The sequence below is a fragment of the Pollachius pollachius genome (genome assembly GCF_949987615.1).
Source record: "Pollachius pollachius genome assembly, chromosome: 20".
Taxonomy (NCBI): domain Eukaryota; kingdom Metazoa; phylum Chordata; class Actinopteri; order Gadiformes; family Gadidae; genus Pollachius; species Pollachius pollachius.
The window spans coordinates 8,651,736-8,679,557 of NC_136953.1; the positions used below are offsets into that span (position 1 = coordinate 8,651,736).

A 27,822-nucleotide genomic window follows, 5' to 3' on the forward strand; every position below is an offset into this window, starting at 1 on the left:
ACTACAGAGTTACCTCTGACCTCTACCACATCTCACACTACAGAGTGACCTCTGACCTCTACACATATAACACTACAGAGTGACCTCTAACCTCTAACACATCTCACACTACAGAGTAACCTCTAACCTATAACACATCTAATACTACTGTGACCTAGATGGAGACTCACAAATTGGCATCCTTAGAGATCTTCTCCATCACATAGTTACTGGGGATGAAGCCTCTGTTGCTATAGAGATTAGAGGAAGACACAAAGACACAAACTTGGACTTCAATTTATGCACTTGTAAATGCACAGCCTTATCAGCATGTCCCACTTTCATCAGCCGCTCTATAGCTGTGTATATTTTAATATATATATATGTATATATATACATATATTATAATATATATATATATATATATATATATATATATATATATATGTATATACTATACATATTTATTTGTATACTATACATATTTATGCATGGACCATGTGCACACTTCTATAAACATCCTCCTTCAGAGCTTTTCGAGGTCATCGAGTAAGGGAGAGGAAGCAGCATGCAGAAACTCCTCCTCCTTCTCCTCCAACTCCTCCTCCTCCTCCTTCCCTCCTCCTCCTCTCACCCCATTCTGTCCTGAGCTCTCCACCGATGCTGTGTCTGTTTGTGAAGAATGGTGTACTCTTCTCCCTGTCAATCAAACCGCCAATCAGCCATCAACCGTCCAGAATGTGTCTTAGCATGGATCTGTATCATGTAATAGTGTGTGTGTGTGTGTGTGTGTGTGTGTGTGTGTGTGTGTGTGTGTGTGTGTGTGTGTGTGTGTGCGTGTGTATTTGTGTACCTTAATGAGTCTGAGGTCTGTGTCCTCGATCTCCATTAAGTCATACATAGCAACCACCCTTATCAACCCCTGGTCCTCGTAATCCTCCTCAATGGGAGGGGTGGGGGGGAGGCACCTTCTAGACCTGTCCTCCTGAGAGAGAGAGAGAGAGAGAGAGAGAGAGAGAGAGAGAGAAGGACAGAGAGCGAGAGAGAGAAGGAGAGAGAGAGAAAAGGAGAGAGAGAGAGAAGGAGAGAGAGAAGGAGAGAGAGAGGAGAGAGAGAGAGAGAAGGAGAGAGAGAGAGAGAGAGAGAAACTTGGAGGAAGAGAGAGAGAGAGCAGTAAAGAATGAGACGGGAGGAAGAGAGAGAGTAATATATTACAAATGTATCTATACAAACAATATATGCAAAAATATAACAATATATGTGTGTATATATCTATCTAAAATAAAACAATAACAAAATATAAAGAGCATATTAAATATATCACAATCATATCACAAATTAAAATCCTTAAAGAACAGTCATAGATGACCAGAGTCCTGTTAACACCTTAATAACAGATGCAGAACCAATATATAAATAAAACATCTTAAAGGACGTATAAGGAAAACAACCCTTTTCCTGGGATTCGGGGTGTTGTTTTGGGTCTCTGGTGCTCCCACACGCATACAAACTTTGAAACAAGTCTGTACATGATGTTTTGAGTGAGATATGCATTTCTGAAAGAACCCCGCCTACAGTTACCAAAGGAGTGAGTCAGTTTCGGCCAAGCCCCCAGGAACAGTGCATACTTCCGCAATCCACCAGTGCTCAGCGGCCAAGCCCGGTATTGCAGCTGTTTAAGCGGGCTGTGGACGGGTCCCTCGATTCAAGGGGCCCAGAAGTAGATATCTCCGTTCACTCCAATACAAATGGGGAACAGGAATGTGCCCCGCAAAAAATGTCTGGATATCAATCAAAGGCTCATAATTATATTCATGCCATGTACTAAAAAAATGTAAGTTTTCTCTTTTCAAAACGCCACCTCAAGCGTTTTATTAGCCATTTTATGTTATTATTTTTTGCTGGAGAAGGAGGGGTGGGCAGCTGAAAGGAGTCGTAGTGAAACAAATGTTATTTCGGCCTGGCATTCGAGAGGGCATTTTTTATAAATAGTTGGAATCTGTTTCTTAAGCAATAACCTTGAACTGTATTTTTTTCTAGTCCTACATACATTTACTATTCTGTTGGTGTTATATGGAGCAATCTTTCATATTTATGAAGTAAACTTATACTTCCATGGTCGGTAAACAATGCGACTGTGATCGCTCAGACCACTCGCTTATGATGCTACAATGCTAACAATGCTAGAAAAAAATGAATATTTCTGCATCCGGTACGTCATGAACTAGGGCGTGGCTAGGCTCCCTTGATGTGTAAGCAAATCTCTCCTTGATGTTGCCCTGCAACATTGAGTTGTTTTCATAGGAATGAATGGGCGCCATTTTGGAATCCGCTGTCCATTCTATAATATGTCCATGGTTTCGGCGACCCCTCCTACATAGGAAGTGGGCACAGTTTAATATTACCTCCCATTTCCCCACTCCCTTCCAATCAGAGCATAGCTAAGATTTTGTGGACCGGCGGACGAGCAGTTCCGGCGGGGGGAACTCGGCGGCAGCTCAGCTCCGGGAGTACAATCCCTTTCTTTGCCGGACTGCCGCCGAGCTCCCCCCGTCGGAGGAGGAGACATGGAGGAGAAAGGGATTGTACTCTCGGAGCTGAGCTGCCGGACTGCCGCCGATTTATCCCCGCCAGACTTTTCAGCTTCCGGCGCGGGGAGCATTCCGGCAGCTCAGCTCCCGCAGTACAATCCCTTTCTCCTCCATGTCGCGGTTCATGGACTTCAGAGAGTCAAGGCCAAAGTTCCTTTCCCCCAATTCTTCTCAACCATGGCCGAAATATCCCCCACTACGAGTCTTTACTTGTTGTGGAAGTGCCAGAGACGTCAGACGCAGTCTTTATGATTCATAATATCATCCGAGGCGCACATAGCTTTTGGCCGTGATATTAGATATACTATTATATAAATACCCATATATATTATTATTATTATTATTATTATTATTATTATTATTATTATTATTATTATATTATATTATAAAGATATAGAGCTCCAGGAGTCCGCAAACGGCAACAATCCCTTCTCCTTCATGTTGTGGTTCAGTCTGACAGCTCATTTGCATTAAAGCTACAGACACCAGAAACAGGGCATTCTGAAGTGACTGAATCAGAGGGGAATAGCGGTAGGCAAGATCTTTTTTTCAAAAAGCTATATCCAGCAAACTGCTTCAAAAACATATTTTCTGGAACTCAAATACTATGTTTACTTGTTGTGAAAACGCCATAATATGTCTCCTTTAAACTTAAAAAGACATCAGAGGGCAATAACATCATCAATTAAATGAGCCAATTATCAGAAGATGAGTCTTCAAAAATGGAGATAAACTTGATCCAAACAATTATAGAGAGATCTGTGTGACCGTTAACCTAGGGACACATCTGCAGCATCCTAAACAAAAGAGTTTTGGATTGTCTTGATGAAAGAGAGACAAAGGGGAAAAGGAATTTGATATCTGATAATTTTTACTTGCACACAACCTTTCAGGTAAAATAATAAAAGGTGTTATTATTTATATTGTTGCTTTAAGAGTAAGCATGGAACTGATCTGTGTATTTATGCACTTAAAGAAATTGTCCATGGGTACAGATCACGCAATAGCACAGTCTTCCTGTGTTTCCCGGATGCGTCAAAAGCCTTTGACCGTATCAATCATTGGAAACAGTTTGTTAAACTACATGTGCGAGGTGTCCCCTCTTAGCTAATTAGGATACTGCAGTTCTGGTACTCTCACCAAACTATGCAAGTTAGGTGGGGGATGAGTATGTCCACACCCTTCTATGTTTTCAATGGAGTGCGGCAATTCTGTCCCCGCTACTATTCAATCTTTACATGGATCATCTATCTAAAGAGCTACAGGAGTGTAAAACTGGCTGTTTGGTGGGGGATAGCCTCATTAATCATATGCTTTACACTGATGATTTGGTGGCCCTCCAGTGCTGGCCTGCAGCAGCTTCTTAGAATATGCTCTCAATCTGGCATAATGTATGATATTCAATTTAACTCAACGAAAAGTGTGGTACTGATTGCTAGAACCAAGGAGGATAGGAAGCTTGTCTTTCCTTCTTTCTCACTGGCAGGTGAACCACTAGTGGTTGTAAAGAAGGTTAAATATCTGGGACGAGAGGTCGGAAGAGATGACGTCTGTGATGATGATGATGTGCAGCGTCATTGTGGTATACTGTAAGGGCAGGCAAACATGCTGGCTCACAAATTATACATGTGTACTACTGATTTCAAGATGTCGCTCTTCAAAACGTATTGCACTCTACTGTATACTGGACACCTGTGGTGTAATTATAATAAAGCGAAAATGAAAAAACTTCAAGTGGCATATAATGATGCTCTGAGAACTTTGCTTAAAACTCCCAGGGGGGGTTGGTGCCAGTGAAATGTTCATGACAAACAATGTGCTCACTTTTAATGCTGTTCTGAGAAATTTTATGTATAGATTCATGGGCAGATTGACTGGGTCTTTGTACACGATTATTGTGTCTCTAATTGATATCTCTCAGAGTAACACAAGGTACTCATCTTGCTTCTGGACCCGAAGCTTGTATGTGTTTTAAGTGTGTTTGTATTATAATTGGTAATGCCTCATTTGCATCCTTCTTAAATGTTTTGCATTGTTTCATATTTATATATATATATTTATTTATTTATTTTTAATCTATGTGCTGTCTATGTGGACCTTCCTGCGTCTTGAATAAAGTTAGAATAATATATTGTAATATAAAGTGTTAATGAAAACAACACACACAAACACACACACAAAACACACACACACACACACACACACACATACTCACATACATACATACACAAACCTACCCTGCGAGCACGTCCTGGGTAGATCTGCAACTGGAAACACTTAGAGGACCTTCTTTCATCCATCTCCATGTGGTTACTGGTCAATCAATCATGTAATCAATGTATCACAACACTTTATGTCATATAGTGCTTGCACATGCCCCAACAAACAAACTATGGAATGTTGTTTGACCATCTACTGAACTTTATGCTTCTTCTGACCAACTCTGTTCCCCAACAAAAAGAATGTAATCTGTCAATAGCCAACAACCATCAACAGGTATGGTATAGTTTGTTGGTTTATGTCAGGGTAGTGTGCAATCCCCTTAACATAACAATCTATCTCTATGCAGAACATTATAACTCTCAGTTAACATTCTTTCACCTACAGCACATTCTATCTCTCTACAGAACATGCTATCTATTGCAGAACATTCTATTTCTTACAGAACATTATTTCTCTTACAGAATGTTCTCTTTCCAACTAAGCATTCTATCTTCTACCAAAAATTATATCTCTTACAGAACCTTCTATTTATCTACAGACCATCTACTGAACTTTATATTTCCCATTCAATTTCTTCAAGAACATTACATTTCTTCAAGAACATTCTATCTCTTACCAAAGATTCTATCTCTCTACAGAACATTCTATCTCTTAAAGAACATTTTATCTCTTAAAGAACTTTTTATCTCTGAGACCATATTGTATCGCCCATCTGGTACTATCCAACTGTCTGAAGGTGGCATTCCCTGTTAACCACAGGGAGAACAGTGTGTTTTTCTACCTGCTTTGGACCACACAGCAGCAGCAGAATATGAATTGATCTGGAAGTCAGACGGAGAGAGAGATAACTTTATTTATTTATTCAAAAGAGCTTTAAAGGAACTTTATTGGGGCGGAAAAAGTAAACTGTTTTTTTTTTTCTGTATGTGGTTTTCACATAAAGGTAGTTGTCAGGAAATGGGGGGGGGGTGCAGTGCCTGCTTGCATTTGTGCCTGCATGCTTGTGGCCAGGCCTGCGTGTGTAAGCTTTGGTCTTAACCAACATCCCGTACCATCAGTGGGACACCTTCAACGTTTCATTTTGAAAAGTCATATTTCTTTCTACGTCCTACAGTTTAAAGCATTTACTGAAACCCAGTCCTGTACTAATAGAGATATCTGTTTCAATGCTTAGCTTAAACCCAGTCCTAAAGTAGGACAGATATCTGTTTAAAAGCTTAACTTAAACCCTGTCCTACAATAATATAGGTTTCTGTTGAAGACTAAACTTAAACCAAGTCCTATAGATATCTGTGGAAGACTTAACTTAAACGCTGTCCTAAAGTAATACAGATATCTTTTTGAAGACTTAACTTAAACCAAGTTCTTACAGTTTTACAGATATCTTGTTTGAAGACTTAAAGGACAATTGCGGTATTTTGAAAATCGCTCAGTTCTAGCCCTACTGTTGATACGAAGAACCGAGCGAAAAGACTACAATCAAGTCCTAACAGTTTTACAGATAACTTAAACCATGTCATACATGTTTGTGTGTGTGTGTGTGTGTGTGTGTGTGTGTGTGTGTGTGTGTGTGTGTGTGTGTGTGTGTGTGTGTGTGTGTTGGGTTGGGGGTGTGGGTGTGTGTGTCAGTGTGTGTGTCGGACTCTGTATTTTTGTGTGTCTGTGTGTTCTTACTGGAATGAATCATGATGAAGTGTCCTCTCCTCTTCACCTTGGGGTCAGAGTTCTCAGCTATATCCAATGGTCAGTGTGCGAGCACTCATCACAAGGATGAATGTCTCCTTGTGACAGAGTGACAAAGAGATGACAATAGAGAGAGAGAGAGAGAGAGAGAGAGAGAGAGAGTTTCCTGTAACCCACCTAACAACTTTTAAAGGTTAGAAGAGGTGGTAGGAGGAGGAAGATGAGGAAGAGGAAGAGAAAGAAGAGACCCAACTGTCTTATTTTACTAACATTAGCAGTATGTCATTGATTACATCATCAGCGAAGTCAAGAAAGAGAGACAGCCAGACAGACAGACAGACAGAGAAAATACAGAATAAACAAAGAGAAACAAAGAATTACAGGAAGTCTGTTGTGATGTGTGCTAAACCACACAATATCCGTTATCTTACCTAAACACATTCAAACTCACTCTGATGTTCGCACTCATTCTCACACACATTTCAATGCTTTGATTTGGATCTAGATTTACAAAGAAGGGGAACAAGAGGTCCACACATTTTGGGAAGCGAGATTGATAATCTAACAGGTTTATCAAGCTTACATGCCTTTACAAGACCTACGTGATAAGTTAAGATATTACACCGAATACACACACACACACACACACACACACACACACCCACACACACACACACACACACACACACACACACACACACACACACACACACAATCTCTTATATGTGCATGTCTTTCATGATAAGATAAAAAGAAGAGAAGATTCGATGACTTAAATTGATTATATGTGGATAAAGGCAGCAGCAGCACAAGCCAAATATTATTATCAAATATTAATACAAATATTAAAAAGTAATTGCGTAAACGCCCTTACGGTAGAGTAAGGCGCTCATACACCCTACTTTACGGTAACAACGTGACGTGGCCCACGGCCTACAATACAATCACATAGAGGGATCCTACTAACTGACGGCTTCCCTGCCGAGACATGGGGCTAAAAACAGTCTTTATCCACATAAACAACACTGTCCTACAGTGCACAACCCAAGCCAAAATATGTGCATGAGAAAATATGTGCCGTTGATGGGGCCTTTCTGGACCGTGGACACATTGAACCAATGTAGTTGAAGCGGAAGAGGGGGGCGTGCTTTAGAGAACAGGCTCCCTCTTTTATTTATGTCTCCGTGTTATTCCCAAGTTCCGCCGGTCTACCCGGAGTTGTTCAACTCGTGCGCGGACAGGGAAAGCGGGGAAAAGGGGACGGCTGGTTGGGAATATGGGCCTCCTGGCCAGGATACGGAAGGAATGGTTCATTATCGGGATAGTAGTGGTTATCTTATCGGCTAAGCTACAGCCCAGCTTCGGTGTCAAAGGAGGTGAGGAGTGCTACTGTGCTGCAGATACTGTTTATCTACTGTAGGCTTATTACAACTATCTCTCTACTTTGGACGCATTACTGTTTATCTACTGAACACACGATTCTTTAGTGCGATGACGTGAAATAGTGGGGTTAACTGGCTTCCCTTATTGAACATAGCTGCTGGCGGTTAAAACACAAACAAACACATATACACACTCAAGAGTAGATGTGTAGTTGTGTAGTAGTAGTAGTGGTGGTGGTGGTGGTGGTGGTGGTGTGTGTGTGTGTGTGTGTGTGTGTGTGTGTGTGTGTGTGTGTGTGTGTGTGTGTGTCTCTCCTGCCAGCCAACCTACCTACCTGGCAAGAAGTGACACGTTGCATTTCGCCTAATGTCAACATTACACCTGCGCTATGCGGTGGTGTTGATATTACCGTTGAAATACACTGTTTTTGTTAAAAGTTTCGTTACTTTCACCACTTGACATTTTTCTAAAAACAAACACATGCTTGTGAGGATGCTTTTCTGTATTTGTGACTGTGTGTGTGTGTGTGTGTGTGTGTGTGTGTGTGTGTGTGTGTGTTTCAGGTCCGTTGAGACCAGAATACACTGTGTCCTATGTGGCCGTTTCTGTCATCTTCTTCAACAGCGGGCTTTCGCTAAAATCAGAGGTACTCGATCTTATCACAATATTCTATTACTACTGTCTGATCACATCACACTGTTCCACTAATACTGTCTTACAACAACTCTCTGATCACATCACAATGTTCTATTACTACTGTCTGATCACATCAAACTAATACATTACTACTGTCCGATAACACTGTTCCATTACTACTCTGACCACGTCTTACTGTTCTATTACTACTGTCTCATCACATCTCAGTGTTCCATTACTACTCTGACCACATCTCACTGTTCTATTACTACTCTCTGATAATATCGCACTATAAAATTAATACTGTCTAATCATGTCACAATGTTCAATTACTACTGTCTGATCACATCACACTGTTACAAAACTACTGTCTGATCGCATCACCCTGTTCTACTACTGATGTCTGATCACATCAAAATCTTCCGTTACTACTGTCTGATCACATCACACTGTTACAATACTACTGTCTGACACATTACACTGATCCTTGACTATTTACTGATCACACCAAACGGACTGCTGCATTACTATTGCCTGTGCATATGTCTGTCTCTCCAGGAATTGACCAGTGCAGTGTTACATTTTCGGCTTCATCTATTGGTCCAGAGCTTCACGTTGATCTTCTTCCCATTGGCTGTTTGGTTGCTCCTTAAACTGCTGGCGCTTACGGCTATTAACCCATGGCTGCTCAAGGGGTGAGCGTGCTTGGCATGAATGTTGTATATTGTATTATATCTATATAATGACATCGTTGTTATTGATGTGTGATGTTTCTGGTGTGGTTGCCTAGGTTACAGACCGTGGGCTGCATGCCCCCTCCAGTCTCCTCTGCTGTAATTCTGACCAAAGCAGTCGGTGGCAACGAGGTCATACACACACCACATACACACCTCATGCACCCATTATGTAATATAATAAAAACACAAACACACAGTTAACAATGACATGTTGGTAAGTCTCTCTTTTCTCTTCTCTTTCTATAGGCGGCTGCCATCTTTAATTCTGCCTTTGGAAGTTTCCTGGTAACTAACTTGTGTGTGTGTGCGTGTGTGTGTGTGTGTGTGTGTGTGTCATTGGTTTTAATGATGACGTAAGTGATGTAATTAATGCTGTTAGCGATGTCATTATGTAGTCATGTCATTAATTACGTATTAGTGATGTCATTAGTTAATGGCGTTGTTAGTGATGTCATTCGTTGACGATGTTGTTATGTCATTAGTTAATGACATTGTTGGTGATGTCATTAGTTATTTAGGTTTCTCTCTGTCCTCCAGGGCATCATAGTGACTCCTGTCCTGCTGCTGCTGTTTGTAAGTAAACCTATTAATCACACCCAGTGCCAAAAAAAGTTAAGATGTTATATATTATGGATTCTGTTCTGTGCTGAAACCACACTAACTCATAGACCCTAAAATGGGACAGGGAAATGTACTTTTCAAATGCATTAATAATTAAATTCAGTACAATTTATAGGGGCTTTATTGGCATGGGAAACCTAACCATAGCCCTATTCTAAAATAACGAAATGTGTAGACAAAGCTGTTTAACATTGGAGCGTTGCAATGAAACCTACGTTTGTAATTTAATGTAAATATGTAAATGACTCTCTCTCTCCTCTCCCAGCTTGGCTCGTCTTCCTCGGTTCCCTTCTCCTCCATCTTCTCTCAGCTCTTCATGACCGTGGTCGTTCCTCTCCTCCTGGGTCAGGTCAGCACCTGTCTGTCTGTACTCTCTCACGCTGTCTGTCTGTTACTGTCTGTCGTATATGTATGCAATGTGGTAAGGTGACATATTATGCCACCAGGTGTGAGTGTGATTAGCCGTTACAAGCCATTTTGAAAATCTGCCTCTTCTGACATCACAAGTGGGAGTGTCCACCTAGATGTATGACCGATAGATGAGCAACGTTTGCTACAGTCCACTGGCAATTCTGGCAGACTGATCTATCCAGCACACATCTAGGTGGACACGCCCACTTGTGATGTCAGAAGAGGCAGATTTTCAAAACGGCTTGTAACAGCTAATCACACTCACCCCTGGTGGTATAATATGTCACTTTTAACTGTATCTGTATTTAATTTTTGAATTGTGTGTGTGTGTGTGTGTGTGTGTGTGTGTGTGTAGTTGTGCCGGAGGTTTCTGCGGGAGAGTCTGGAGCGCCGTAAGCTTCCCTTCGGGACGGTGAGCAGCTTCATCCTCCTCGTCATCATCTACACCACCTTCTGCGACACCTTCAGCAACCCCGACGTAGAGCTGGAGCCCACTAGCCTGCTGGTGGTGGTCCTAACAAGTATGGCAATGCTCATAATGTATACCCCTCGGACCTCACAAGTGTGTTCAGTGTATACTGTACGCAGGTCCTCTGAAGTCACGTATCGATGAGATGTATACATTTAAACCTTTTTTAAATGTCTAGGTTGCATAGGATCCCACTTATAAAATGTAGTTTTTTAAATCTTCCGGTCATCACTAGTTGTGTATTGAGTGTGTTAAATATTAAGGTCCTCACTAGTTGTTTATTGAATGTGTTAAATATTAAGGTCCTCACTAGTTGTTTATTGAATGGGTTAAATATTAGGGTCCTCACTAGTTGTTTATTGAATGGGTTAAATATGTAGGTCCTCACTACTCCTGTATTGAGTGTAATAAATATGTTGCTCCTCACTTCTCCTATACTGATGTTTTGCGTGCGATGCTTTCATTGCAGTATTCTCCATCCAGTTGAGCTTCATGCTGATCATTTTTCTTTTCACCCGAAGGTCAGTTCTCATTCCATCCCCTCTCTCTCCTTTACTACTGCACAGTATATATAGTTTTGTGTGAGTGGGTCTGTCTGTCTGTCTGTCTGTCTGTGTATTTGATTGAGGAATGTCATCAGAGGTATACGGTTCTCTTTCCACAGGTCGGGGTCAGGGTTCACCCCAGCTGATACAGTAGCCATCCTGTTCTGTTCTACACACAAATCACTGACCCTGGGTACGCAAAACAAAAACACACACACACACACACACACACACACACACACACACACACACACACACAGATGTTCACACTGCATACACTTTACCTGCATACCTGCTGACAGACTGTGTGTGTGTGTGTGTGTGTGTGTGTGTGTGTGTGTGTGTGTGTGTGTGTGTGTGTGACATCAGGTATCCCCATGCTGAAGATAGTGTTCTCAGGCTACCAGCAGCTGTCTGTGATGTCGGTTCCGCTGCTCATCTACCACCCGGCACAGATCCTACTGGGCTCCCTGCTGGTCCCCTCCATCAAGGCCTGGATGACCAGCCGCCAGAAGGTACACACACACACACACACACACACACACACGCACACGCACACGCACACGCACACACACACGTTAACAGCGTTGCCCGTGTTTCTCCAGTCCCGTGTGTTGTTGCAGTAGCAGCATCCCTGTCCAGCGTGAGTTCTACACTGTTAAGAACCCTCCTCCTCCTCCTCCTGCTGCTGCAGCACCTCCTCCTTCATCTATACAACAGCTTGCTACACCTGCTTTCCTCCATCTTTAATCCACACGCTTCTATCCGGAGACAGATAATTAGTCTGCAGTTAGATTCAACTCTTGGACCTGGGAGTCTCTCTATTTCCTGCTCTGGTGATGACACCTGGTGGTGGCACTCTGTGGTGGTGATTTCACCTCATGATTTCATTGGGATGTTTTCTGGACGATCCCCATGCCCTCTGCATAAGCAATCTGTTTAGATTCAGCGTTCTAATCCCCCTCTTGTGTGTCTGTCTGTTTCCGTGTGTCTGTCCGTCCGTCTGTCTCATTCTGTAGGCGGTGAAGCTGACCAGCCTCACACCCATCTAATTGGACCAAAGGTGTTTCCATGGCGACACTGTGTGTGTGTGTGTGTGTGTGTGTGTGTGTGTGTGTGTGTGTGTGTGTGTGTGTGTGTGTGTGTGTGTGTGTGTGTGTGTGTGTGTGTGTGTGTGTGTGTGCGTGCGTGCGTGTGGTTTGAAGGAATAGTGTTTATCAGTGCCTTAGCTCCTTCGGGCAAATCGAGGGAGCCTGGACTTCGTTTGCACGAAAACTTCCAAATTCGAGTGTTCTTTTATACAGAAGGTAGAATATGGTATAACATTTGTGTTTTAATATAAAGGTTAGAATAAGACAGTGTGTATTTTTGTATTGAAGTTTTCTGAGGTTTGCCTGGTTTGAGCCAGTTATTATCTGTAAAATGGGGCCAATCTCAAGGATTTACAATGTTTCCTATTTTTCTATTGTATACTTTTTCCAACGTGAATCGCAGGAGTATGCAGCTCTCAATCTTTATTTAAATACACAAAGAATGTTGTTGTTTTTTCACGGACAAAAATATATTTTGTGAATATTTGTATTATTGGACTTTGAAAGTAACATTACGACAGTTGTTCAGAATGTTTATCTCTTGATTTTGTCTACCACACGATAATAAAATAATACTTTATTTACTGTAGATACTTTTCCATCAATTAATTGTCATATTTTTTATTTTTATTCACATACATATCATATTGAGTATGTGTTAATCATCATATCATTATTTAACATTGTTAATAATGTTAAATAATGTTTTAACAGTCATGAGCGTTCATTAACATGACAAATGACATAATCAACACCAAGTGTGACGATAGAAGATTTGGAGCTGGAGGAACCCTCCAACGTTGAGTGTGACCACGCGCTCATTCTCCTCCACCTCTGTTTGAGGGAGACATTTGTGTACGGTCAGCATCTTTTTCCATTGTAGTTCTTGGAGGTAGTTCTAAGCCCATGGTCAACCTCTCCAGAGACCTCTCCATGTCCGCGCCCCGCATGTTCCGCTGGGGCGCCAAACCGCACTGCAGAGCGGCATCACGGCCAGGCGACCTTCTATTGGCTTAGAGGGACCAATCATCTGAGGCTGACCTAGGAGCAGACAGGTAGAGTTCATTAAGTAGGATGATACTACACGATACGTCTCATCCCACTTAGGATGACACACTGGTGTTGGACCCCAACATGTCTTCAAGCCTCATGAGTTCGATGCTTCAGGCATTAATCAAGTCACGTGTGCTGTTGTGTTGTCTGGCAACGGTAAGTGGATGAACACTAAAACGAAGGCTGGATAAGTCCCGCGTTCCCCCTTAACCTCTGTCCAATGCAATGCCCCGTCCCTGATATACTCAGAACGATGCAGGAAATGCAACTGGGCCAAAAAAGAAAGAAGCACACACACACAGAAGAAAAAACATACACACAAGAAAACACAATCACAAAGACATTCACACGAACACACAAATTCTAAGTAAATTCTCGCAAAGAAAACTTGTTATGTTTCTAGTTCTATGGTAATTTTAACTAATATGTTATGTATCTAGTACGGGGGTCATATTTAATCATATGTTATATATCTAGTACTAGGGACATATTTAATACTAGTATCTTAGTACAAGGGTCATTTCATATTACATTATGTATCTAGTACAAGGGTCATATTTAATAGTACATTATGTATCTAGTACTAGGGCCATATTTAATACTAAGATATTGATCTATTACTACGGCCATATTTAATACTACATTATGTATCTAGTACTAGCATCATATTAAATATTACATTATGTCCCTCTAGTACTATGGTCATATTCGGTCATATACCAGATTATCTGTGAATTTCGGGCTACAGTTCTGAGTGTTGCGAAGTGTCTCTTCTATTAAATACCAGACCATTCTCTGAAGCAGATTTCTAAGAATCTGAATTCTGGATGACAGTTTCAATTCTCTTATGTGGCCAGAGGAATGAGTGTTTGTGTGTTGTGATCTGGCCAGAGGAATGTCAGGTTCTGTATGTGTGTGTTTGTGTGTGTGTGTGTGTGTGTGTGTGTGTGTCTATAAGTGTTTAAATGTGTGTGTGTCTGTGTGTGAGTGTGTGTGCGTGTGTGTGTGTAAATGTGTGTGTGTGTGTGTGTGTGTGTGTGTGTGTGTGTGTGTGTGTGTGCTTGTGTAGTCAACCAAACTACTATTACAGTTTTTTTTTCCATTGCTTGAACACATTTTGCAAAACTTGGCTCATTGTGTCAAAACTCAACACACAAGCAAATATGACACAACACTGAGAAGTATACCATTCACATCTATGTCAAATTGAAACTCTTCTATCGAAACCTAACAATCCTTTGCAGGCCTCGACATTAACGGTTGCCCGCTTGCCCGGGGCAACTAAAAGTAATATTTGGGCAAGTTGAGATTGATTTCTGATTGCCCGAACGGGCAAGTGGATTTTGGGTGGATGTTAATATAAAGGCTATTTATTCAAGTGTTCTTAGAAACTGCAGAACAACCTTTTGTTCCGCAAAATAGATGTATTTGCAGCGCGCTGTCTTCTCTTCTCTCGGACAGCGAGTCCGAGAGACACGCATCGCTTCAGTGCAAGTGCAGCGCCTCTGCGAACGGTTTAGGTAGAAGGGAAATGGAGAAGTGATGGAGTGCGGTTTGGAAGTACTTTGGATTGAGGCAAATTACCAAGGAAAGTTATATCCAAGAACACGGTTATGGGTTTCATAACTGTGCACATGCACAGCAATAGCGATCTTTTTCACGAAATTGGACCCTCACAAACTATATTTTATATGAAAGCTGAGCCTCCACTTATTCCTGCAGTCCAAACCATATCATTCTGTGACTAAAACTCGCAAATAACGACTTAAGAAGAAACGTCCCCTTTTCTTTTAAAGCTAGGGTGGGTATTTTTTTTACTGTAATATTTGGCAAAACTGTCATAATAGCCAGTCAGCTATATGTAGGTGAAGTGCTCTGAGAATATCTGCCCATTGCTTTGCTCTCCACTGCCTCTGTGTGCCGCCCCCAAAAATTGCCACCGCTCATGTACACTTTGACCAATCAGAACGAGGCTCTGATTCTCCGTTCTTATTGGCTGTGGGACTGTCCGTCCACCTTGGCAATGACGTTCGTGCGTGCCGGCGTGAGCGTTCACGAGCCTAGCAGTCTGACAGTTTTGCACTACTACGGCGACAACAAATGAATAGCAATGTCTTCGTCAACGGCCCCTAAATTTCCCATTCCCCGGATACCAACAACTAACACCGCTAAGACAGCGAAAAAAAGAATACAGACACTTGTTGAAAGGACAGCTACTAAAAGGGAGGCGGAGAGACGTAAAACCGGACGCTGAGATGGCTACATTTCTTATAGACAGGTAAGGAATAGTGATATCTCTCCATGGTATATTGTGAAGAATATGTAAAGTGTCGGCTGGTATGGTTTTTTACTAGGCAGAGCCACGATAACTGTTACATTACGGTTCTGTAATGTAACCGTTTTAATACGGTTCCGTAGGATGTATTGCATCGGCCCATGGTTCTTTTCCGGTCCGTTTTATGTGTTAGTTATGGTCGGAATAACACAAGAGATTGTTCTCACACGTCGCCTAGGCCTCAACGCAACTGTGGATAATGTCCGAGTCACGTTTGTGTAAAAGCTACTTTGACACAACTGCCAAGATAAGCACAGCGAGGGAAGTGTAGCATATGATATTCCATGTATTGTTTTAACGTTGTTGCAATGGTGTTTCGTCTTCCTATCAATGTAACTGAATTCACATGAACGCGCATAACTGACGTTCGGAGGGAGGAGCTACAGCAGGTAGAGCGTGGCAGGGAGGGACCAGAGAGAACACAACGGAATCTCAACGGCTGTTTTCTCCAAAATTACCAACCCTAGCATTAACTACCAAAAATGAAGTTTTACCTTTGTGATTTTTGTCCACAAAGTTGATTCTGATCTCATAAAACCACCATAAACAGATAATCCAGTGTCTGGGCCAAATTTTGCAACTAAACATGGTGTTTACAATCAATGACTAAGAGAAGGTTTCTTAAGAAAAAGGTAAATTGCCTTCAATCAGAAAACATGTTCTTCAGCGCAATCTAGTGACCATATGTGTATTTGCGAGAGTTTGGCTTGGTGCATTCGATTATATTTGCCCTGAACTTTAAATAGAGGTGTCAAGTATCAAAGTTGTAAGATATCTACCTTTATTTGTGTCTCATAGTAAAACAGCGCTCCCAACTGATAACGACCAACTGATAATTATTTCAAGTGGAAATGTTGTCTTGCACTTATGCTTTGTTCCATGGCTTTATTCACTTTAACCAAGTATTATCCACATTGAATATTTCACTTGCACAACATTCTTTATTTTGGCACAAAGATGACATTATCGCCCTACACTCTATTTACTTTGGGTACGTTCTTCCCTGAAAAAAACTTTTCCCTTGATATCGAAAATGGTATAGAATATCGATATTTTTCCAGGTATAGTATCGAAGTTAGAAAATCCAGTAACGTGACTGACAACACTACTAGAAACGCGATTGTGATTATTCAGTTAGAGCTACAAGAAACGTGAAAGTTAAAAAAGACATATCTTTGCTACTACCTCTGACATTTAGTTATGTACATTTGCATAAAATCATGCAGGTCTACATATAACTGGGCGATAGTTTTAATAGGTTGCAACGGTGGACTGAAATCACTTCATGGCACGATGTGACCGTTCGATAAATAATTAAACAAAGAGAAGTTTGTTATTTTTTAAACACAACATGTGTGGAAGCTAACATTCAGCTTCAGTCTGAGCTAGGATGAGTTTTCTGAGCCCCCCAAAACCAGGCCGGGTGCCTGGCAAAAAGAGGCCCATTCACGATTCTGATTATAATTTTGGCAAGTGAACATCACATTCGGGCAAGTTGAACATGACCTGTACTTGCCCAATGGGCAAGTGCTTTTGAAACCTAAGTGTCAACCCCTGCTTTGTCAAAATGTCACTCTGATGCCAAAATGTTACACACTTGTATCATATGAATACACTTTCAGATCAGCAGCAACACACTAGTCTACTCTATATAAAACACTGCAGTCTTCCATATTCACTGTTTTTATTCAGTTCCATAGAAGGCACATTTTCACAACAACCAAAAAATCTAATACTCAATACTGTACATTGCAGTACAGTGCTTTACAGTGCAGTAAATTCAGTTTAAGCAAAAATAAAACAAAATAAAACAAAAAAACACAACTGTACTGTAAACACAGAAAAACAAGGCAATTGTGCGTGGGTGTGCTTATGGATCCTTGCCTTGTATGCCGAATCAATCCATGGATTGACCTTACCTCAATGTCTCCGCAGGCCTGCTCCATTGCCTGCAGAAGAGACATGCGGGCATGTGGTTGGCAGTCATATACACGCCATCTTCAAGCCGGAAATTTTTTTTATATAGGGTGTAGAAATGGCGAGTATACAACTTCAAACAGTTTATAGTTGGTGTACCAGTTCCGGACCAAAACAGCCCGATGGAAACTAACATTATCTTAGACAACAACAAACCTGGGCTGCTCTGATCTGTCCTGTTCAGCTGCATCATGAAGTGCATCTAGAAGTGTGATGATATGTTGGGTATTGTAGGGACCTATTTTTGCATGATGGTGCAGTTACCCTCAAAGGCTTATGGCGGCACACAATGATATATTTCCTCTGCGCTGCCCCGGGACGTGCACAATTGCCCTTTGGCCTTTTAGTAGCTGGCTGATAGGTGTTCAGTTTTGTGAGGAAGTGTTTTCAGGTGTGTATTTAAGTATTTTCAATTAACCATTGTGTTTTGTATTTTGAATAGGTCTATTTTCCCAAAGGTACAATGAGATTTCATTTTTGAATTAAGTGTCCTATGTATGAAATAGTGTGTAGAGTGCAGGAGCACGAGTGTTGCAGAGAGGAGCAAGTGTGTTGTACAATTGCAACTAAAGTACAAAGCAGCGCTTTTGTTTAAGGTATGGTTGCATGTGTTTAAGGTATAGTAACAAAAACTGCAAGTTGTGCTACTTTGGTCTAAGCATGTGTCTATAGTGTTCAATCAATTGGAAAAAAACTGTAAACTAAACCAGTACTACAAAATAGCAATGGTGCAGTGTTTTATACCAGACTGCAACCAAACCATTTTGGTGTCCACTTCTGTTTTTTTCTGGTGTCCACATTGCAAAGTTGCTGTTACCACAGTAGACGGCGTTCGCTGTTGCACACTTGCGAAGGTAGATTGTCGTGCTCTCTTCGAGAATCACAGAGGCTCATGGGTAGTGTATAATTTATGATATCGAAATTAGTGAATGATATGACATAAAATACATATTCTCATATATTGTATATAACATCATAGGGTTTATTGCACAACCTACCGTATTTCCCGCACTATAACGCGCACCGGATTATAAGGCGCACCTTCAATGAATGACCTATTTTAGAACTTTTTTCATAAATAGGGCGCACCGGATTATAAGGCGCATAGCATAGAAGATACTGCAGTCAAACGTTTGACTGGGGATGCGTTATGCATCCACTAGATGGAGCTGTGCTAAGAAAAAGAAAAGAAACAGTCTTATACCGCTAATTCAAACGTTAGCATAACTCAAAATTGTTCAGTTACTTTTTCCAGTTCATTCCACAAATCCCTCGAATTCTTCCCCTATAGTGTCCGAATTGAAGAGTTCGGACATACGTGACGTGGTGTGGGACTGTGAGTAAGCGCAGTAAAATGCTGTGTGCACTGACTACGATAGCCGTAATGCTGCAAGCGGTGTGGCTTTATCGTAGTCGTAGTGAAACATTTTATTATTATTATTAAATTGTTTTTATTGGTTTTTCATACTGAAACATTTTGACAGAGCGCCGTTTACAACCAGTATGGATCAACCAATTAACCAAGTCGTTTTTTGAGAAAATTACCAGCTTTTAAGTGCGCCTTATAGTGCGGAAAATACGGTACGTTTATAAGGTTGTGCAAGTTCTGAGAATGCACCCTAAAGGGTTCGTCTATGTTATATTAAAGAGGAATCAGAAGTGCTGACCTATTACGTTTCTATTACGAAGAATGATCGAAGGGCATACTGCTTGTTAACAGAGACAACTGTTTGACATTTCATTCAGAGAACCCACACCCAACTGCTGCTGTGTTTAAGAATGATCTAGATTCTTAACGTAAACGATTGTTGGACAATTTCATTCAGAAAACACACATCAATTGTCCTCTGCGATACTGGTAAGAGCCTTCAGTACATCTTTACAGCCTCTATATGTTAAAAAAAGTGCTTTAAAGTAAATGTCAATTTCTTCACGTTTTGGTTAAAATGGTATTTGGTATTTGTATAGTGTGGACAATTCTAAGTGAACACACTTAGATCTTCATCAATAATGAATTACATTTAACCTCAAGATTAATCTGATTTAATTAATATTTTGCTGTTAGTTGGTCATCCACTTATCTGGTTCATTTTTTTCCTGCTCTGCAGATCTGCAGCCTGTGAAGATGTCATCAGTGACTGGTGGCTGTCCATTGGCTCTTGTCATTCTGCTTCTCATGTCCATGGAGCCTACAGCCACTGAGGTGGTGAGATCAGTCAGCGACTGTGCTGAATTCTTCCTGGAAGGAACCCCACCAGAAATACGAGGAGTGTTGGAGCAGGGGAACATTCAGGACCAGAGTCGCTACAAGCCCATTTGCCAGACATATAAATATACCAGGAGGTTCATGACGCTCTATGACACAGTTAATAAGATCCCAGTGTTTTCTGCATATAAATACACTGGAGACGACGGAAGCAAAAGACCAAAAACTCAGAGGTGGATGATTGAGCCAAAGGTACGTGATATGAGATGATGTTCGTTCCAAAAAAATAGATTACTGTTGATTTGGGGTTGTTAGTGACTCATATTCATCTGACCAAGATCTAATGAATGTCTGTATGGGATTAGAATCCTGTCATAATTCAAACCTTAAAAAAATAGTTTCAATGGCCTGTAAATCTGTGTTTGAAAACTGGACACCTTGTAAAAAAGAGATTATAGCCTGAAAAGAAGTTTCAAACGTCTGCAAACATGAATTTGTGTTCTGCCAGTGTGTGTTCTGCCACACTGTTCTGCCAGTGTATTATTTTGTTTCCTGGTTTTTAAATCTTGTAAATAGGGTTCTGCAAACAGGTGTTCATACCTATAGAATTTTTTTTGAAAGGGCGATCATTATTTTGAAAAATGTGTCAGGTGTAAATTGACACCATTACATTTTATTTATTCAGAACTGACTTTTCAGCACTGACTTTTCAGAGATTTTGCCAAGTTTACTAGTCACGTGATTGTAGAGTGGCGAAGTCACGCCCCTTCCGGTAGAGCCCATGGGACCTATGAGATCGAAAAATATGAATGGGTTTCAATGGAGAGAAAGTAATTATTTTCTGGTCCCAGTCTTTATATGCCCTGGATTACACATATGTTGCTTGTGGATTTAAATGATTTTTCATGTCAAGTGTAAATGCAAAAAAAAAGTTGAAAACGTGGTGGGACCATGTTACTCTAAACCTATTGGTTGCTCTCTGCTGACGTACAGTACAATCACATGTGCCGTTGACCAGGCAGTGTAGGATTGACAGTGCTTGGCCATTGACAAGTATAACTAGAAAATGCATTTCCTGCAGAAAATGCAGAAAAGGTTGAAAATATTTTTTAATAAAGCCACTTAGATGAAGACGTAAAGAAGCCTTAAATGGCTTAAATCAAGTGAAGGGATTTGACAAATGGAGTAAACAATGTAAACATGTACACCATTTAAGAAAAAGTAAATGGTTGGAAACAAATAAAGTTACCGTTGAATGAAAAGCGTAAAGGATTGCCAAAATTGCAGGAAATGTAAAATGCACTGTGTGTGTGTATGTGTGTGTGTGTCTTTAAGAGAATAGCGAGCCGGTGCGTGATTAAAAGTAGCTCAATAGAGTGGGAAAAACCGCCCAATCTGGCAACACTGCCTGAACATCCTCCAAAAGTAGCCCAATCTGGCGGGAAAAAACGCCCAATCTGGCAACACTGCTGAACGTCATCACGCTGGTCAACGTAAATCAACTCTATATCAGAACACATGGAATGCCTCTTGTCCAATCAAAATACTTGGTCAGAACTAACTGTTGTATAAGTTCTGAATAAATCATAATGTATTGTATATGTACATCATAGAATTACTTAAATTCTGAATAAATAAATTCCCTTTGTGGTGGAAGCTTTCAGAAAACTGATTGAGACTTATTTTGTTTATGTTTCATTTGCAGCTTGAAGATTGGAGAACCAACAGCAACATGATTCAATGGGATAAAAGGGTAACATACTCCAAACAGGCTATTTCTTCCGACTATACTGGTCAAAATGTCTATGATAGAGGCCACATTTTTCCAAGTGACCATGCTCACCAAATATCAGATAAGGAGGCTACATTTACCTTGACTAACATTGTGCCACAAGCCCGCACATTTAATAAGGGAAGCTGGCTAAGAATTGAGAAACTTGTCAAATGTATGATGCGTGAATACTGTTTGAACCAAAACAACCAACATGAAGCATTTGTAGTGACTGGAGCAATTCCCAATGCAAACAAGACTCTCAACAAAAAGGTCAATATTCCAAGAACTCTCTGGACAGCATTTTGCTGCTATAGCAAAGTTACGGGGGAATGGTTAGCAAGCGCACACTGGGGTGACAACGTTGAAGAAAATCCTGGAGATATATTAATGGAGACCAAAAATATAGTAGACCTGATTTCACTTATTGATGTCGACCCCTTTCCACAAAGTCAATGTCGTCTCAACGTAGCAGTAAGTCAGTATTATCCTACTTTAGAGCCAAAGTGGGAATGTCCTCCCACTCCTTTGACAACATCCACCCCTCCGACTTCTACATCTGCCCCTCCCACCTCCAGACCTGCCCCTCCAGCTTCTACATCTGCCCCTCAAACTTCTACATCTGCCCCTCCCACCTCCAGACCTGCCCCTCCAGCTTCTACATCTGCCTCTCCCACCTCCACATCTGGCCCACCCACCTCCAAATCTGCCCCTCTCACCTCCACATCTGCCCCTCCCACATCCACATATGCCGCTCCCATTTCTACATCTGCCCCTCCCACCTCCACATCCGCCCCTCAAACTTCTACATCTGCCCCTCCCACCTCCACATCTGCCCCTCCCACCTCCACATCTGCCCCTCCCACCTCCAAATCTGCCCCTCCCACCTCCAGACCTGCCCCTGCCACTTCTGCATCTGACCCCCCCACTTCTACATCTGCCCCTCCCACCTCCACATCTGCCCCTCCCACCTCCACATCTGCCCCTCCCACCTCCACATCCGCCCCTCAAACTTCTACATCTGCCCCTCCCACCTCCACATCTGCCCCTCCCACCTCCAAATCTGCCCCTCTCACCTCCACATCTGTCCCTCCCACATCCACATATGCCCCTCCCACCTCCACATCTGCCCCTCCCACCTCAACATCCACCCCTCAAACTTCTACATCTGCCCCTCTCACCTCCACATCTGTCCCTCCCACCTCCACATCCGCCCCTAAAACTTCTACATCTGCCCCTCCCACCTCCACATTTGCCTCTCCCAAATCCAAATCTGCCCCTCCCACCTCTACATCTGCCCCCACCTCCACATCTGCGACTTCTACATCTTCCCCTCCCACCTCCACATCTGCCCCTCCCACCTCCAAATCTGCCCCTCCCCCTTCTACATCTGCCCCTCCCACCTCCACATATGCCCCTCCCACCTCTACATCTGCCCCTCCCACCTCCAAACCTGCCCCTCCCACTTCTACATCTGCCCCTCAAACCTCTACATCTGCCTCTCTCCCCTCCAAATCTGCCCCTCCCACCTCCACATCTGGCCCACCCACCTCCAAATCTGCCCCTCTCACCTCTACATCTGCCCCTCCCACCTCCACATCTGCCCCTCCCACCTCCACATCTGGCCCACCCACCTCCAAATCTGCCCCTCTCACCTCCACATCTGCCCCTCCCACATCCACATCTGCCCCTCCCACCTCCACATCCGCCCCTCAAACTTCTACATCTGCCCCTCCCACCTCCACATCTGCCCCTCCCACCTCCAAATCTGCCCCTCTCACCTCCACATCTGCCCCTCCCACATCCACATATGCCCCTCCCACCTCCACATCTGCCCCTCCCACCTCCACATCCGCCCCTCAAACTTCTACATCTGCCCCTCTCACCTCCACATCTGCGCCTCCCACCTCCACATCCGCCCCTAAAACTTCTACATCTGCCCCTCCCACCTCCACATTTGCCTCTCCCAAATCCAAATCTGCCCCTCCCACCTCTACATCTGCCCCCACCTCCACATCTGCAACTTCTACATCTTCCCCTCCCACCTCCACATCTGCCCCTCCCACCTCCAAATCTGCCCCTCCCCCTTCTACATCTGCCCCCACTTCTACATCTGCCCCTCCCACCTCCACATATGCCCCTCCCACCTCTACATCTGCCCCTCCCACCTCCAGACCTGCCCCTCCCACTTCTACATCTGCCCCTCAAACCTCTACATCTGCCTCTCTCACCTCCACATCTGCCCCTCCCACATCCACATCTGCCCCTCCCACCTCCACATCCGCCCCTCAAACTTCTACATCTGCCCCTCCCACCTCCACATCTGCCCCTCCCACCTCCAAATCTGCCCCTCTCACCTCCACATCTGCCCCTCCCACATCCACATATGCCCCTCCCACCTCCACATCTGCCCCTCCCACCTCCACATCCGCCCCTCAAACTTCTACATCTGCCCCTCTCACCTCCACATCTGCCCCTCCCACCTCCACATCCGCCCCTCAAACTTCTACATCTGCCCCTCCCGCCTCCACATTTGCCTCTCCCAAATCCAAATCTGCCCCTCCCACCTCTACATCTGCCCCCACCTCCACATCTGCGACTTCTACATCTTCCCCTCCCACCTCCACATCTGCCCCTCCCACCTCCAAATCTGCCCCTCCCCCTTCTACATCTGCCCCCACTTCTACATCTGCCCCTCCCACTTCCACATATGCCCCTCCCACCTCTACATCTGCCCCTCCCACCTCCAGACCTGCCCCTCCCACTTCTACATCTGCCCCTCAAACCTCTACATCTGCCTCTCTCCCCTCCACATCTGCCCCTCCCACCTCCACATCTGGCCCACCCACCTCCAAATCTGCCCCTCTCACCTCTACATCTGCCCCTCCCACCTCCACATCTGCCCCTCCCACCTCCACATCTGGCCCACCCATCTCCAAATCTGCCCCTCTCACCTCCACATCTGCCCATCCCACATCCACATCTGCCCCTCCCACCTCCACATCCGCCCCTCAAACTTCTACATCTGCCCCTCCCACCTCCACATCTGCCCCTCCCACTTCCACATCCGCCCCTGAAACTTCTACATCTGCCCCTCCCACCTCCACATCTGCCCCTCCCACCTCCAAATCTGCCCCTCTCACCTCCACATCTGCCACTCCCACATCCACATATGCCTCTCCCAAATCCAAATCTGCCCCTCCCACCTCCACATCTGCCCCTCCCACCTCCAAATCTGCCCCTCTCACCTCCACATCTGCCCCTCCCACATCCACATATGCCCCTCCCACCTCCACATCTGCCCCTCCCACCTCCACATCCGCCCCTCAAACTTCTACATCTGCCCCTCTCACCTCCACATCTGCCCCTCCCACCTCCACATCCGCCCCTAAAACTTCTACATCTGCCCCTCCCACCTCCAGACCTGCCCCTCCCAATTCCACATCTGCCCCTCAAACCTCTACATCTGCCTCTCTCCCCTCCACATCTGCCCCTCTCACCTCCACATCTGGCCCACCCACCTCCAAATCTGCCCCTCTCACCTCTACATCTGCCCCTCCCACCTCCACATCTGCCCCTCCCACCTCCAAATCTGCCCCTCCCACCTCCAAATCTGCCCCTCTCACCTCCACATCTGCCCCTCCCACATCCACATATGCCCCTCCCACCTCCACATCTGCCCCTCCCACCTCAACATCCACCCCTCAAACTTCTACATCTGCCCCTCTCATCTCCACATCTGTCCCTCCCACCTCCACATCCGCCCCTAAAACTTCTACATCTGCCCCTCCCACCTCCACATTTGCCTCTCCCAAATCCAAATCTGCCCCTCCCACCTCTACATCTGCCCCCACCTCCACATCTGCGACTTCTACATCTTCCCCTCCCACCTCCACATCTGCCCCTCCCACCTCCAAATCTGCCCCTCCCCCTTCTACATCTGCCCCTCCCACCTCCACATATGCCCCTTCCACCTCTACATCTGCCCCTCCCACCTCCAGACCTGCCCCTCCCACCTCTACATCTGCCCCTCAAACCTCTACATCTGCCTCTCTCCCCTCCAAATCTGCCCCTCCCACCTCCACATCTGGCCCACCCACCTCCAAATCTGCCCCTCTCACCTCTACATCTGCCCCTCCCACCTCCACATCTGGCCCACCCACCTCCAAATCTGCCCCTCTCACCTCCACATCTGCCCCTCCCACTTCCACATCTGCCCCTCCCACCTCCACATCCGCCCCTCAAACTTCTACATCTGCCCCTCCCACCTCCACATATGCCCCTCCCACCTCTACATCTGCCCCTCCCACCTCCAGACCTGCCCCTCCCACCTCCAAATCTGCCCCTCTCACCTCCACATCTGCCCCTCCCACTTCCACATCTGCCCCTCAAACTTCTACATCTGCCCCTCCCACCTCCACATATGCCCCTCCCACCTCTACATCTGCCCCTCCCACCTCCAGACCTGCCCCTCCCACTTCTACATCTGCCCCTCAAACCTCTACATCTGCCTCTCTCCCCTCCACATCTGCCCCTCCCACCTCCACATCTGGCCCACCCACCTCCACATCTGGCCCACCCCCTTCTACATCTGCCCCCACTTCTACATCTGCCCCTCCCACCTCCACATATGCCCCTCCCACCTCTACATCTGCCCCTCCCACCTCCAGACCTGCCCCTCCCACTTCTACATCTGCCCCTCCCACCTCTACATCTGCCCCCACCTCCACATCTGCAACTTCTACATCTTCCCCTCCCACCTCCACATCTGCCCCTCCCACCTCCAAATCTGCCCCTCCCCCTTCTACATCTGCCCCCACTTCTACATCTGCCCCTCCCACCTCCACATATGCCCCTCCCACCTCTACATCTGCCCCTCCCACCTCCAGACCTGCCCCTCCCACTTCTACATCTGCCCCTCAAACCTCTACATCTGCCTCTCTCCCCTCCACATCTGCCCCTCCCACCTCCACATCTGGCCCACCCACCTCCAAATCTGCCCCTCTCACCTCTACATCTGCCCCTCCCACCTCCACATCTGCCCCTCCCACCTCCACATCTGGCCCACCCACCTCCACATCCGCCCCTCAAACTTCTACATCTGCCCCTCCCACCTCCACATCTGCCCCTCCCACCTCCAAATCTGCCCCTCTCACCTCCACATCTGCCCCTCCCACATCCACATATGCCCCTCCCACCTCCACATCTGCCCCTCCCACCTCCACATCCGCCCCTCAAACTTCTACATCTGCCCCTCTCACCTCCACATCTGCCCCTCCCACCTCCACATCCGCCCCTCAAACTTCTACATCTGCCCCTCCCGCCTCCACATTTGCCTCTCCCAAATCCAAATCTGCCCCTCCCACCTCTACATCTGCCCCCACCTCCACATCTGCGACTTCTACATCTTCCCCTCCCACCTCCACATCTGCCCCTCCCACCTCCAAATCTGCCCCTCCCCCTTCTACATCTGCCCCCACTTCTACATCTGCCCCTCCCACTTCCACATATGCCCCTCCCACCTCTACATCTGCCCCTCCCACCTCCAGACCTGCCCCTCCCACTTCTACATCTGCCCCTCAAACCTCTACATCTGCCTCTCTCCCCTCCACATCTGCCCCTCCCACCTCCACATCTGGCCCACCCACCTCCAAATCTGCCCCTCTCACCTCTACATCTGCCCCTCCCACCTCCACATCTGCTCCTCCCACCTCCACATCTGGCCCACCCATCTCCAAATCTGCCCCTCTCACCTCCACATCTGCCCCTCCCACATCCACATCTGCCCCTCCCACCTCCACATCCGCCCCTCAAACTTCTACATCTGCCCCTCCCACCTCCACATCTGCCCCTCCCACTTCCACATCCGCCCCTGAAACTTCTACATCTGCCCCTCCCACCTCCACATCTGCCCCTCCCACCTCCAAATCTGCCCCTCTCACCTCCACATCTGCCACTCCCACATCCACATATGCCTCTCCCAAATCCAAATCTGCCCCTCCCACCTCTACATCTGCCCCCACCTCCACATCTGCGACTTCTACATCTGCCCCTCCCACCTCCACATATGCCCCTCCCACCTCTACATCTATCCCTCACACCTCCAGACCT

General features: G+C 44.8%; 2 protein-coding genes across 4 annotated transcripts in view; one reads left to right on the forward strand and one right to left on the reverse strand.

Annotated features, from left to right (window-relative positions):
• Nucleotides 1-6,809, reverse strand: part of txk (TXK tyrosine kinase) — a 14,472-nt gene extending 7,663 nt beyond the window's left edge. Inside the window, exons 1-6 of one of the 2 annotated variants that reach the window (XM_079757877.1) lie at nucleotides 6,468-6,809; nucleotides 5,575-5,614; nucleotides 4,808-4,883; nucleotides 833-964; nucleotides 614-678; nucleotides 171-230 (exon numbers count right to left, since the gene is read on the reverse strand). In XM_079757877.1, coding sequence (XP_079614003.1) covers nucleotides 171-230; nucleotides 614-678; nucleotides 833-964; nucleotides 4,808-4,883; nucleotides 5,575-5,614; nucleotides 6,468-6,480 — 386 coding nt within the window. In that variant the 5' untranslated portion in view covers nucleotides 6,481-6,809. The remainder of the gene's footprint in view (nucleotides 1-170; nucleotides 231-613; nucleotides 679-832; nucleotides 965-4,807; nucleotides 4,884-5,574; nucleotides 5,615-6,467) is intronic. The other variant, XM_079757878.1, reaches the window with a different exon arrangement.
• A 668-nt stretch (nucleotides 6,810-7,477) lies between these two features.
• slc10a7 (solute carrier family 10 member 7) lies at nucleotides 7,478-12,958 on the forward strand. Of its 2 annotated transcripts, XM_079757617.1 has the most exons (13): nucleotides 7,482-7,852; nucleotides 8,423-8,505; nucleotides 9,054-9,190; nucleotides 9,286-9,361; nucleotides 9,479-9,517; nucleotides 9,770-9,805; nucleotides 10,119-10,202; nucleotides 10,620-10,785; nucleotides 11,203-11,254; nucleotides 11,398-11,471; nucleotides 11,648-11,793; nucleotides 11,884-11,921; nucleotides 12,298-12,958. In XM_079757617.1, the coding sequence occupies exons 1-12, from the start codon at nucleotides 7,753-7,755 to the stop codon at nucleotides 11,902-11,904; spliced, it is 1,014 nt and encodes a 337-aa protein (XP_079613743.1). In that variant the 5' UTR covers nucleotides 7,482-7,752; the 3' UTR covers nucleotides 11,905-11,921; nucleotides 12,298-12,958. The 2 variants fall into 2 exon arrangements, with proteins under 2 accessions (XP_079613742.1, XP_079613743.1); XM_079757616.1 differs by lacking the exon at nucleotides 11,884-11,921 and having other exon boundaries at nucleotides 7,478-7,852.
• The last annotated feature ends 14,864 nt before the right edge of the window (nucleotides 12,959-27,822 follow it).

Bases quoted from the DNA above. Each gene is read 5' to 3' on its own strand.
- slc10a7 (XM_079757616.1), top strand. From the start codon at position 7,753: ATGGGCCTCCTGGCCAGGATACGGAAGGAATGGTTCATTATCGGGATA. The intron at 7,853-8,422 runs GTGAGGAGTGCT...TGTGTGTTTCAG, and splicing joins CAGCTTCGGTGTCAAAGGAG to GTCCGTTGAGACCAGAATAC. The intron at 10,786-11,202 runs GTATGGCAATGC...CTTTCATTGCAG, and splicing joins GCTGGTGGTGGTCCTAACAA to TATTCTCCATCCAGTTGAGC.